The sequence below is a fragment of the Oncorhynchus gorbuscha genome, linkage group LG22, assembly GCF_021184085.1.
Source record: "Oncorhynchus gorbuscha isolate QuinsamMale2020 ecotype Even-year linkage group LG22, OgorEven_v1.0, whole genome shotgun sequence".
NCBI lineage: Eukaryota > Metazoa > Chordata > Actinopteri > Salmoniformes > Salmonidae > Oncorhynchus > Oncorhynchus gorbuscha.
Genome location: NC_060194.1, coordinates 2366556 through 2379505, shown reverse-complemented (window position 1 = coordinate 2379505; position 12950 = coordinate 2366556). Strand labels below are relative to the sequence as shown.

The window sequence follows — 12950 nt, the reverse complement described above, 5'->3', positions numbered from 1 at the left end:
ATTGAATAACACATTCATAAATGGGAAAAAAGCTACATAAAAAACAAGGTATTGAAGTGCTTGTCGTTTATCTAGGAGACATAATAATGGTCGTATAATGTTTTTTGTCATTTTTACACATATAACCACTTTTTTTAGAAGGCACAAACTGCCTTGATACTTCCCGCGACAGTTGTGGGGGTCGTAGAGCAAACCATCGTGTTCCCTTTCCACAGTGGGGTCACATTAGTTTGTAGCCCAAACAGTTCGGACTCAGTTCGGCATATCAACTGTACCTACATCAGACGAGTCCCCTGACACTTGTGGGGGTCGTAGAGCAAAAACGGAGAGTATCCCCTTTCCATAGTGTGGTCATAATAGTTTGTAGGTCAAACTGTTCAGAAATGCAGACGTTTTCGTGATGTCTCACGGTCTCACAATGCAAAACAAAAACTGATATCTGTAACTTCACCTGACTGATGCATCAGTCAACTCCAGGGGGTTCATTGAGAAGGTTATAGGGAAAGCCTTTCCATATTCCAGAGCATGGTTAGGCCTATCATTAACCCTCTCTCGCTATATATGAAACCTGATATTTTAGTTCATATTATGAGGCATATCTTACCTTGCTTCAAAGTAGCCTATATCCAAAATCCCACCATAAAAACGTGGAGGCAATTAATTTATAAATACTTCCTCACTTCCTCCAGTTCTATTGGCTTTCTTTTTCCTTTTCTAGCTGCGAAAGGCATTATCCTATCCATTATCCTAGTCATATTATCAGCCCATGATAGGTGTTGCATCTTTAATCCTCCCCTCTTTCTAAATTTCAACCGGATATGTCCATCTCTCTCCATGAAACTGCTCTCAAAATCCCCATAGCAATGTTCCAGCATCTAGTGGAAAGCCTTCCCAGAAGAGTGGAGGCTGGTATAGCAGCAAAGGGGGGACCAACTCCATATTAATGCCCGTGATTTTGGAATGAGATTTTGGATGAGCAGGAGTCAACATACTTTTGGTTTTGTAGTGTATATTAGGGTTTTATTTTTCATCTTTTTTTTGGGGGACAAATGTTTAAAAGTATTTTGTGTAGATCGTAAGATAACAAAATGTGCAAAAAGTCAAGGGAGTGAATACATTTTGAAGGCAGTGTAGTTAGACAAGTTAGCTACTCTAAATTGATTGATAGTCTGAAATTGCTTCCTGGTAGCTAGTTATGAGGTTGGGAGTTTGGGGACCTATCTAGAGTAGCTAAAGCCAACTTCATAAAATTGCTAGGTGGCTAGTAGTAATTGCAGAGAAACAAAAACATTTTTTATAGATTTTTTAAAATAATCCTATTTGTTTTAACAGGAGCATTCTGATGGGGCCCCTATGGGCATGACGCCTCTGTCATCTTGCTAGGTGCACACTTGAACTAAAGTGTAACTACACCCAAAAATCTTCAGACCTTGTTTCAGACCTAAAAAGTGGTCTCCTGATGTGGTTTTAGCATTGTTGTGGACTTCCAATTTTGCTGTGCGATTGAGAGCGAAAACCTGAAAAACCTGGGAAAGAAAATTGTAAAATAGAAATCTAGAAAAACAAAACTGAGAAAACTGAATTTGGGGAAAAACTATACGAATAATTGTTTTTATAACGAAAACAGATTTATGTAACAACGTACAATCAGAAGGAGATTATACTTAAGACTGATATAAGAAGTCTTATATTCATTTTTCAAGATACCCTTACTTCATTTTTCTGTTTTAATAAAAAGCATATTTTTTCTGTTTTAATCAAATACAAAGACAAGTTTAAAATCGAAGACGGGTTTAATGTTAAAAATGATTAATGCTGATCTTACTTAGAAAATAGTCCTGATCTAGATGATATCCAAAACAACTGACACTGAATTCATACATTTTCAGTAAATGTAATTGTAATTTTAAATCCTCCACTCTTTTCGTTTCCCAGGTTACTGGAACGTCACAGTTTACGGCCGGAAGCACTCGTACCGTCTCTACACCAAGCTCCTGAACGAGTCCACGCGCTGGGCCAGCGCCATGCAGAACGTCATCGACACCAAGGTCCCCATCAACACCCCCACCCAGAAGCTCATCCAGGACATCAAGGTTTTTCAATCATTTTAAAATAAAAATGAATTAAAAAACTAAGTCACTCTGGAAACATCCCTGACAGCCATGATTTTGTGTATTTCTATAATAGTGATAGATTTATTTCGAGAAATAATTAGATTGAAGCGTCCTTTACTCCTCTCCGATGAGATAGTCATGTCATTCTGTATCCATAGGAGAACTGTCTGAACTCCGAGGTGGTGGAGCAAATCTATAAGAGGAACCCCATCCTGCGCTACAGCCACCACCCGCTCCACTCGCCACTGCTGCCCCTGCCCTACGGGGACATCCACATCAGCTGTAAGATCGCACACTCTGCTCCTTTCATGATGCACCCGCTCCCTCCCTCGCCAACATCACCAACTGATAGCAACCTCTTTCTTTCCCTCTACATGCACACACATGCATCTCTCTCTCTTTCTCTCTGACACACACACACTTTTTATTTTTCTCGCTCTCGCTCTCACTTTTCACCAACTGACAGTAACCTCTACCTTCTCCCCAAAACAGCATTGAAAAACTAGGGCCACACGCACACACACACACACACACACACACACACACACACACACACACACACACACACACACACACACACACACACACACACACACACACACACACACACACACACACACACACACACACACTATAAGTGCATTAGACATGTCCTGTTCTGAAAATATTGAGTTATTATCTATAATTGTCCCTTACCTACCCCCTTTCCCCTCTGCAGCCCTGAGGAACAAGGGCTACACGACGCTCCAGGACGAGGCGCTCAAGATGTTCAACTCGCTGCAGCACCTGGAGGGTGTTACCGACCCCGTGACCATCATCCAGGGTGTGCTGCAGACGGGCCAGGAGCTGAGGCCCCTGAGGGATGAGCTCTACTGCCAGCTGGTCAAACAGACCACTCGCCCCCCACAGCCCTGCAGCCCTGGGAACCTGTGCAGCTGGAGGATCCTGGCATGCATGTGCTGCACGTTCATGCCATCGCGCGGAATCCTCAAGTACCTCAAGTTCCACTTCAAGAGGTGAGAGGGCCCAGTGTTGTAGCAAAGATGACATTTGGTCAGTCTTGATTTCTGTTGAACGACACATCAGAAGGATCAGAGTGTTGTGGGCCACACATGCTGGTTATTTTTGATAGCTGATAGTAAAACACTTTGCATAAAACCATCTGCTAAATGAGCAGGAGCACTTTATATGATGGGGGTAACACCTTATTGGAACAAGTCATGACACCTTTATGAGTGTTGCAATATTATCATGACACCTTTATGAGTGTTGCAATATTATCATAACACCTTTTGAGTGTTTCAATATTATTCATAACAATCGTCCTAACACATTTATTTATCATCATTCATAAAACATGTTTAAATTAAAGTCCCTTCGAATAGCTCCTTAGTCATCAGTACAATGGAAATTCATGTTTTTACTGTCACAGTACCCAACCTCCTGACACGCTATATACGCACCAGTCTGGGAGCACCGGCTAAGCCTCTGAGTATTACCCAGGTAGCAGTTTAGGGGTTGCTCAGGGCCATAATGGCAGTAAGGCTGAGGTGTCAAACTCAATTTCCGGAGGGCGATGTTATATATTTAGTTTTTAATTTATATTATTGAACCTTTATGTAACTAAATAAATTCCTCGAGGGCCATGTATCTGCTGGTTTTTGTTATCTCCTTTAAATACCTTTCCAATTAAGACCTAAACAATCAGGTAAGTAGAGTTCCTAACTAATCCGTGACCTTAATTGATCAATCAAGTACAAGGTAGGAGAGAGAACATGCAAGACACTCAGCCCTCCAGGAATTGAGTTTGGCATCTCTGCCTTGGGGTTGGAATCAGACCTCGGTGTAAATTGTGTATTTCAAATACTATAGTGCTTCTCAAACCTCTCTTCGGGGGCCCCCAGACATTTCACAGTTTTGTTGTAACCTCAAACTACCACACCTGATTCAATTAGGTACAATGGAACCATTGGAATAGTCCAAAAAGTACTATTTGATCTGGATGGCACCAGAGCAATTGATGTCATTGTAACATGTTGAGACCTGAAGTTAATGCCTTGGCTTTAGCTCAGCAGAGGGTCAAACAGTCTTGTGGTGTGCAGGACTAACCCAGTAACCCCAACAACCATCAGGCTCACTAGATTTCCCACTGAAAAGAAAAAGATTTCAAGGTTACTGTGAAATTACTGTGTTAAAGAAAAAACATATATTTTCATGGAGGTGTTATGAAAGTTCCTTGGAAAGGGGTCATGAATGATGTTGAATAAATGAATAGTTTATGGAAGGATGGGGTCATGAATAGTTTCATGGAAAGGGGTCATGAATAGTTTCATGGAGGTGTTATGAGGGCATTATGTATACCATGAATAGTTTCTTCAGTTTATGAAGTGTTAGTTTCATGGAAAGGGGTCATGAATAGTTTCATGGAAAGGGGTCATGAATAGTTTCATGGAAACATTCATAGATGTGAAATATGGTAGCAGGTCAGGTAGAATTCACATCTGGTATAGCACATCCTGAAATGGCTATTTCCAGGTCATGAAAGTAAATGCTTCATTAATATCGCAGAGCCTTAAAACTCCACAAAAGCACCAGCATGACAGGGCTCCCCCTCTGTTTCTCCTCCAGGGCTCGGGAGCTCTTCCCGGGCATGGAGATAGAACGCTACGCCTCATTCGGCCTGGATTCCCTGAGGAAGACGCGTGGCCGGGAGTACGTACCCTCCCAGGAGGAGATCCGGGCCGTGGTGGCGCGCCAGGATATGACCACCACAGTGCACTGCCATGGCGGAGGCTCCTGCAAAATCACCATCAACTCTCACACCACCGCCGGAGAGGTGAGAGCCGGGGAGGGAAACAAGTTGGGAGTTTAGGGTTGTGGTGATCCAATGGTAATGGATCACGGACTGCAATAACCTTAACCAAAATAAAACATACCTGTCTACAGTTACCGGAGGTAAGTTAGCTGAAGATAACCACCGTAAAATGTTGATAACTGTGTGTGTGTGTGTCCCAGGTGGTGCAGAAGCTAATACGGGGCTTGGCCATGGAGGACAGCAGGAACATGTTGATAACTGTGTGTGTGTGTCCCAGGTGGTGGAGAAGCTAATACGGGGCTTGGCCATGGAGGACAGCAGGAACATGTTCGCCCTGTTTGAGCACAATGACACCACTGACAAAGCCATTGAGAGCCGCACAGTGGTGGCTGACGTTCTTGCCAAGTTTGAAAAGTACGTGTGTGTGTGTGTGTGTGTGTGTGTGTGTGTGTGTGTGTGTGTGTGTGTGTGTGTGTGTGTGTGTGTGTGTGTGTGTGTGTGTGTGTGTGTGTGTGTGTGTGTGTGTGTGTGTGTGTGTGTGTGTGTGTGTGAACAGTACTAGTAACACTCACTCATCTTTTCCAGGCTCTCTGCAAGTCAAGATGAGACCAAGACAGGCTGGAAGTTCTATTTTAAGCTTTACTGCTTCTTAGACACAGATAATGTACCCAGGGACTGTGTTGAGTTTGCCTTCATGTTTGAGCAGGTATGAACCAGCAAAAAAATATCCATCCACACTGTTTCTGTCGGTCGGTCTTCAGACTTTAAATTATCAAGATCCGTAATTGTTGTTGGCTGTGTATCTGCCAGTCTAAACGTTAATCCGATGATAACAGCTTGTCAAAGACAATCTCTTTCCTCCTCTCTCTTTCTCTTGTCCTCCTCCAGGCCCATGAGGCGGTGATCAGAGGCCATTACCCAGCCCCGGAGGAGACCCTCCAGTTCCTGGCTGCCCTAAGACTACAATACCTCCTCGGAGACTACAACCCCCAAGCTACCGTGCCCGAAATGTCTCAGGTGTTCCCTATGACTCGGTTGCGTGCCCGCATCCAAAATTACGCCAAGACTTTCTCCCCGGCCACTGGTTTGGGCATGGGGTCAGTGGTGGACCGTTCCGATGGAACCTTGGAGAAGAAGCGCTCCAGCTTCTTGGAGGGAACGCTAAGGCGTAGTTTCAGGAGCGGCTCAATGAGCCGCCAGAAGTTGGAGGAGGAGAACACGCTCGAGGCCTGGATGAGGGAGGAGATAGCGGCAGCACGAGCCAGCCTGGTGGACAAGTGGAAGAAGCTGCAGGGGATGAACCAGGAGCTGGCCATGGTGAAGTACATGGCCCTGGTCAAAGAGTGGCCCGGCTACGGATCCACGCTCTTCGAAGTGGAGGTGAGTGGCCCTTACCAAACAGTGGTTTACATTTCAATTTTAGACATTTAGCACAGGGTTTCTTGACACCGTTTCGTCTGGGATCCTCGGTCATTTCGCATTTTTTGCTCTACTCTACCACTATCACACCTCGGTTGTGTTCATTAGGGCACACAATGGAAAATGTTTTTTAAAAAACAAATAGATTTGTGTTTCCCTGTTGATTCAGTCTGTTTTCTTACGTTTAGTGCCTTGTGAACACAATCCTGATTCAAGGGCTTGATGAGGATGCATCGTGTTGGACTCGAAAAAAAAAAATAACGCCCAGATCCGAAACGGAAAACTCTATAGGTGAATCTATCACCATAATTTACCCGTGTCTCCTTCTTGTCTCCTTTCCTAGTCCTGTGACGGGGCCTTTCCAGTGGAGCTGTGGCTGGGGGTGAGCAGGGAGGCCATCTCAGTGTATAAGCGTGGCGAACCCTGGCCCCTGGAGGTCTTCCCCTATGAGCTCATCCTTTCGTTTGGGGCCCCACTGCCAAATGCCTACAAAATAGCCGTGGAGGACCGCGAACTGCTCTTCGAGACCAGTCTGGTATGTTAAGCCACCCATGATCGCATTTGTGCATTATATAGGCTGTTATAAGGATCCATGGTGGTAATGGAATGTTTTTTAATAGAATGCAGTAATGGTACACGGTATTATAATTATACGTCCATAGAAAGTGTTGCAAACCATTTTCTGTTATACAGCGACTGTGTCAACTGTAAGGTCCTAACTGCGCCTCCTTCACTCTTTCCCCAGGTTATGGACATTGCCAAGCTGATGAAAGCCTACATTAGCATGATCGTTAAAAAGCGCTACAGCAACTCTGCATCCATCAGCAGCTACGGTAGCCAGTGTAGCACCTGGTGAGGTGTCGTCCAAGACCTTTCACCTTTCATCACTTAGCAGAGGGCTGGGGGAGGTTGAGTCCTGCGACAGCCTTGTCAGGACACCTTTCCCTCAGTGTTTTGGAGAAACGTGATTTTGAACACTCTGGGCCAGACTGACTTTCTCATGGCTCTTATTGCTAACCAGCTAGCTTTGTCTTTCTTATGCTAACGTGCTACCATTACAAGGGCTTTTGTTACAGGGTGAGACTAGTGTTACTGGGGTGGTTCCTATAAGTGTGCCGAGTTGGGGCATGGCCAGTCAGAATCTATAAGGGTTCAAGCTAGAAGTCGTCCCTAACCACAGATCTAGGATCAGATTACCCAAGCCCAAAACCCCAAACAAAAAAATCTGACCCTGGACCAGCAGTTAGGAGAAACTTTACCAACTCACGAGTGCCATGTTTGGTGCCATGTTTGGTTCTTCTAATGGATGAAACCTCAATTGGATGCCCACTTCTAAGCTTTGGAAATTTTGGGCCGATTGTTAAGGAACCATCTCTTTTATTATGAAGAAATGGAAATATGCAACTCAAATTATTTTCAAGTGGCATTTTTAATATATATATTGATTGTTGAAAGGGGAACATTGCCAGTGATTAAAGGGTTAAAAGTGCTTGAAATAAACCCTTAAAATAGCAGACTGCTTAGCGGCACCCCATCCTTACACACGGTAAATCATTGGAAATTAATCATTTGATTTAATGAAAATTTCCCCCTCGTACAAATAAAACATTTGTTCAACTTTCTGGGTATACCAATTTTCTCAACTCAAGTTTGTCATCTAACATGTCAAGCAGGAATGCATGATAAATAGATTTTGATGTGAAATAGGCATACCTAAACCAGTGGGTGATTGGCATCGATTTTGGATTGACAATTAGGCTATTGTTGCTATATAATAATATATAATATATGCCATTTAGCAGATGCTTTTATCCAAAGCGACTTACAGTCATATGTGCATACATTCTACGTATGGGTGGTCCCGGGGATCGAACCCACTACCCTGGCGTTACAAGCGCCATGCTCTACCAACTGAGCTACAGAAGGACCACTAGAATATTACTGTCAAAATAGGGCTTCAGAATTGCAGATTTATTTTGATCATCATCATCATCTAGACTACTCGGAGCACACAGGGAGAAACGGGGCAAGGCAAACGCTTTCATGCAGGATTCAATATTGTATTGTTGGACCAAATCAAATCAGAGTTTTAGCTGCCCCAAAAATATAAAGTTTTTGAGTGAAGTGACGTGCTAAAATGTGTAGTTTGCATGGATGCGGCCACTTCGAAGTGTGGAAGTGGAATACCTCTCCAGTGTGTCTACAAAGGACTGTTTCAGGCCTCGCATTATTTGACAGCATTATTTGAAAGGATTTTAGGCCTAGAGCTTATTTGACCTGTGCTTTTTTACCTCATTATATACCTCCCTTTTAAGAGTTGGGGGGGACAACAGGGCAGCGAGTCATGAGATACTGCTGAAGATTTTATCCACTGCAGTTTATACTGTACTGCATGTTGCAAATGTAATATTACTGTTGTGAGGCCTAATTGCCACGGTAATTAGGAATGGCCAGTCAATTATTATGGCCCACAAATGTACATCTTAACTTACATCAAATGCTTTATGACAGCATAATCTCCCATAGCGGTGCCAATCCAAACCCCCCAAAAATAGAAAATATTAAAAAGAGAAAGGGCTCGATTTGATCAGATCCGCTTTAGCCGACATTTGCATATCGGTTGTTTTGGCAGAGCTAGAACCACATCAAATCCACAAGCAGCTCTGTGCGGTAAACTATTGTGGAAATTGCCATTGGATGGACCGAGTCGCATTAGTAATAATCCTATGCAGCCTCTACACCTCGATTAGGCCGATACAAATCCTTATTGTTGCTTGACAGCTCTTGATGTAGTTACACCTCAGACACCGCCAAAACACCAGCTATGTAGGTGTCAGCTGTCGCCTGTTCACACTCGATCTGATTGAATCCTAGCCTGAGAGCTCCTTCGAATCAGATCCGCTTTAGCCGACCGCCGTTGTTTTTGTCGGAGGTGGCACCGCAGTAGAGCTGTCAAAAAAAAAGAATTGGATCCCAGCGTTTACTCCTAAAGCGTACATCGCCATATGCTGCAGAGTCGCATGAACAGAAATCCCATATGCATCTGTGTTTACAAGTTCAAACACTGGAATGTGAGATGTAATCTACACCTCAAATAGGATGGTAAAAATCTTCATTCGTTTAATGATTTTTCAATTTGAGGGTAATCATTTCTATATAACCTACACCTTCTCGTTCGGGAACTTCTAACATGAGTGGGGCGGGTGTGGCTTCGTGACAATGATCGCAAGAGCAGCTGCTTACCGATTTATTTTTCCAATTTTGTTCCACCTCCAAAACATTACCGGTTAACACAATCTGATTGAACATACTGTAGGTCGTAGTTAGTTTAAAGTCCCTGTTTTTATTTCGAAGACTTTGGACTAGTGAGCTTTGCAGCCCAAAGGACACTTACCTGATGGGCTAGTAAGGAAAGGGACCTAACTTTCTAACTAGGGACCCAAGAGTTCTTTACGCCTCCTGCGGACTGGGCGAGAAGTAGATCGTCTGCGTCTGGGCATGATTATTGCTATACCCACTGAATTGCTGGACCCATGCTTTTATAGGCTTTGCCTTGGGGGTGAAATGACTTCATAATGGCACTGGCATGATGCAGTAGCAACAGTGCCATTCCAAAACACAAAAATCTGGAAACAAGACAAAGATTCAGAAAATTAGCCAAAAAATGCTAGGAGTAGACCCTCCCTTCAGCTTAGAAAGCTTAGTGTATTATAATATAGATAGTGCAGCTTGGTCCAAAATAATCACGTTTACTTTAAACATCTGGACGAAAAACACCCAGCAGTACCTTACTCAAAAGATCTCCAGCTCGGAAGGTGCTTCATTATTTCCCTCTACCAGCAAAGTTCTCGTAAAGTTCCTGCAAGGTTGCTTTAACATAAGCGACACCCCACAGCATTTCACTGGAACTCCGCGGGCGGTAGCTCCACCCAAAGATGTGCAGGATTGTTCCTCAGTGCCTTGTTGTATATTAATGTACACGTGTTCCTTTTTCAATGGATTTGGTTTCAAACGTCTATACAATTATCTCTAACTGAACCACAAAGAAATATATGAGATGTAACCATGTTATTTTTCTCCCAAAGTCAATTTCAAAGCTTACAGTTGAAAGTATAACAACGGTATACAATACTGGTCTTGGTCGGTGTATCTTTTCTTTCTCATTTGTATTAGCTGTGTTATGTATTAAAGGATGATTCTAGCAATAAATGAATACCTATTTACTCAGGTGTCTGTGTTTTGAGTTATTTTGTGTATTTTAACAGTATTCAGGATTAGAGGAGACAATCTGACACTTGTAAATCAGACCAAGAAATGACACAACATAAATTCATTGTCACGATTCACTCTCCTCATCTCTGCACTGTGATAGCTGATGTGTAAGCTGTCTGGTGCAAAATGGCTACCATGTCATCACCCAGGTGGTTACGCCCATATTGCTCGTGGATGTAGTGTTTCCCCCATACAACATTAATGAAGTGCTTCAAGCATCGAGGGAAATTGTATATAAATCCAACCAATATTGTAAAACTAAACAAATCTGGTCGTTAATAAAGACCATTGACTATATATGTAAACCACCCAAAGGGTATTTGTTTGCTGATTCTGTACTTAATGAGCAGAATGCAGTGCTTATTCCTAAACACATTCTCAACCTTGAGCAGAATCCCATCTCTAACATACTAGAAACAGTATTTATCAATGACCATTCAACAAAAGGTTTGTAGAAAAACACTTACCACCTTTGACCTTTGGAATTAAGTGAGTGAGAATCAACTATAAGAAAAATACATTATTATTTATTTTTTTATTTATTATTATATTCCTGGATGAAAAATAACCACGAATCGTCAATCAGATGCAACTTCTACTACAGCCTCTTGTCTTCATATGTAAACTACTCATAGCTTACCGCCCAATGAGAAGAACTCTACACATCAACACATTTTTAACCTATTCAAGTATATTAAAACTATCACAATGAAGAAATAAGTCCTCCTATATGCTTAATTGCCACTTATATTCCACTAATGGACTGGATGGTTCTTGAACTCAGACAAATATTGGGGGGGGGGGGATCATTTGCATGGAAGCATGTGCCTCAAATGATCAATATACACTACATGACCAAAAGTATGTGGACGCCTGCTCGCCGAACATCTCATTCCATATCGGGGGGCATTAATATGGAGTTTGTTGATATAATTGCCTCCACTCTTCTGGAAAGGCTTTCCACTAGATGTTGCCAGATAAGACCAGTGGGCCTGCCGGCAAGATAGTAACAGTTAGTCTGCCATATAGTACCAGTTGTTCAGCCACATTGGACCAGTCGGCTAGGTCCCGCAGGCCAGACAGGTAGGTCTGGCCGGCCACACATAGCCTACAAGCCACATATACATTTTTAAAAGTCTAATAAATCCATGTAATATATCCTACAACATACATGATATGAAGAAAATGTATTTCAAAGGAACAGAATAGCATACTCTGAGTCATGTTTGGTCCTGGTCTGGCTGTGAGGTACACTAGTTCATTTAGCAGACAAGATTTGGTTCGAATTCTGTGGCATGATTTTATATTGTTTTATAGTATGAAGAATACAATTGAACAAAGCTGAATAAAATAGAAAGGATATTTTCTCCAAACGATTTGAGGGAGTGTGCACATGCGGCTATGCTGTGTTGAGCGGTTAACAAATAAATAAGTCCTCCTATATGCTTAATTTAGTGTTATTAATGTAACTTTAGTTGTTCTACACGCGTAGGGCTATATGTTTTGATTTGTAATACATTGTAATGCTTCATGATGCGACGCTGAGGATGATTTGCAGCTCAGGCTGTAAACTTCATCAGTATCTCAATCACAATTTGACAAGCACTTGATAATGCCATTAAATTTCCTTTTTGTGTGGCCAAAAATAATCCATGCCTTTTGCGGCCCGTGGCCATTGTTCCCTTCTCCCTGAGTGCTGTGCTCTGTAGCACTTCTCACTCACATGGCTCTCCTTCACCTCTCACAGGCTACAAGTGAAGACAGACACTTCGGGGACGCAACTGTGCGTGTCCTTATCCAATTCCGATGTGTATAATGAAGACGTTGGAAGAACTGTCCACACTTACTTTTCGTCAGCCAACAAGATGAGTAAAGGCCTAAGGAACAGCAAAACCACTAGCCTATGTCAATCTACAATCCCGCATACTACAAAAGTCGACCCATTCTATTCTGTGCGAGTGTATTTCTAAAATAGTCTGGGACAGTTGTGGGATGCGATAGATCCCAAATGACAGAACCAAAACAAAGAAAGTAGAAGTTAACGAGGCCCCTCTCCTACCTTACCTACCCACAACGTATCTATTGTTAGGAACACCTGGCACGCTAACCAAAATACAGGGGTTGGTCCGCCCAGGTCTTACCTAGTGTGGGTTATGTATGCCCGTTATGTATGCTCACAGGCCTCTTGCCTAAACACTCCCAACGTGCCTTCCCCCCGGGAACAAATTAAACAGAATAATTCACCAAACTCAGTGAACAATTTTTTTAAAACACTAAGTCCTACGGCATACACATACCTCTGCAGGAGCGGAAATACTTTACAACAACAC

At 42.8% G+C, this 12950-nt stretch overlaps 1 protein-coding gene across 1 annotated transcript in view; it reads left to right on the top strand.

The window, feature by feature from the left end:
- Positions 1-10571, top strand: part of myo10 (myosin X) — a 230997-nt gene extending 220426 nt beyond the window's left edge. Inside the window, exons 33-41 of the mRNA XM_046321903.1 lie at positions 1936-2093; positions 2273-2396; positions 2833-3130; positions 4743-4950; positions 5207-5343; positions 5515-5635; positions 5818-6309; positions 6692-6883; positions 7094-10571. Of these exons, the coding sequence (XP_046177859.1) occupies positions 1936-2093; positions 2273-2396; positions 2833-3130; positions 4743-4950; positions 5207-5343; positions 5515-5635; positions 5818-6309; positions 6692-6883; positions 7094-7204 (1841 nt within the window). The 3' untranslated portion in view covers positions 7205-10571. The remainder of the gene's footprint in view (positions 1-1935; positions 2094-2272; positions 2397-2832; positions 3131-4742; positions 4951-5206; positions 5344-5514; positions 5636-5817; positions 6310-6691; positions 6884-7093) is intronic.
- Positions 10572-12950: the final 2379 nt, after the last annotated feature.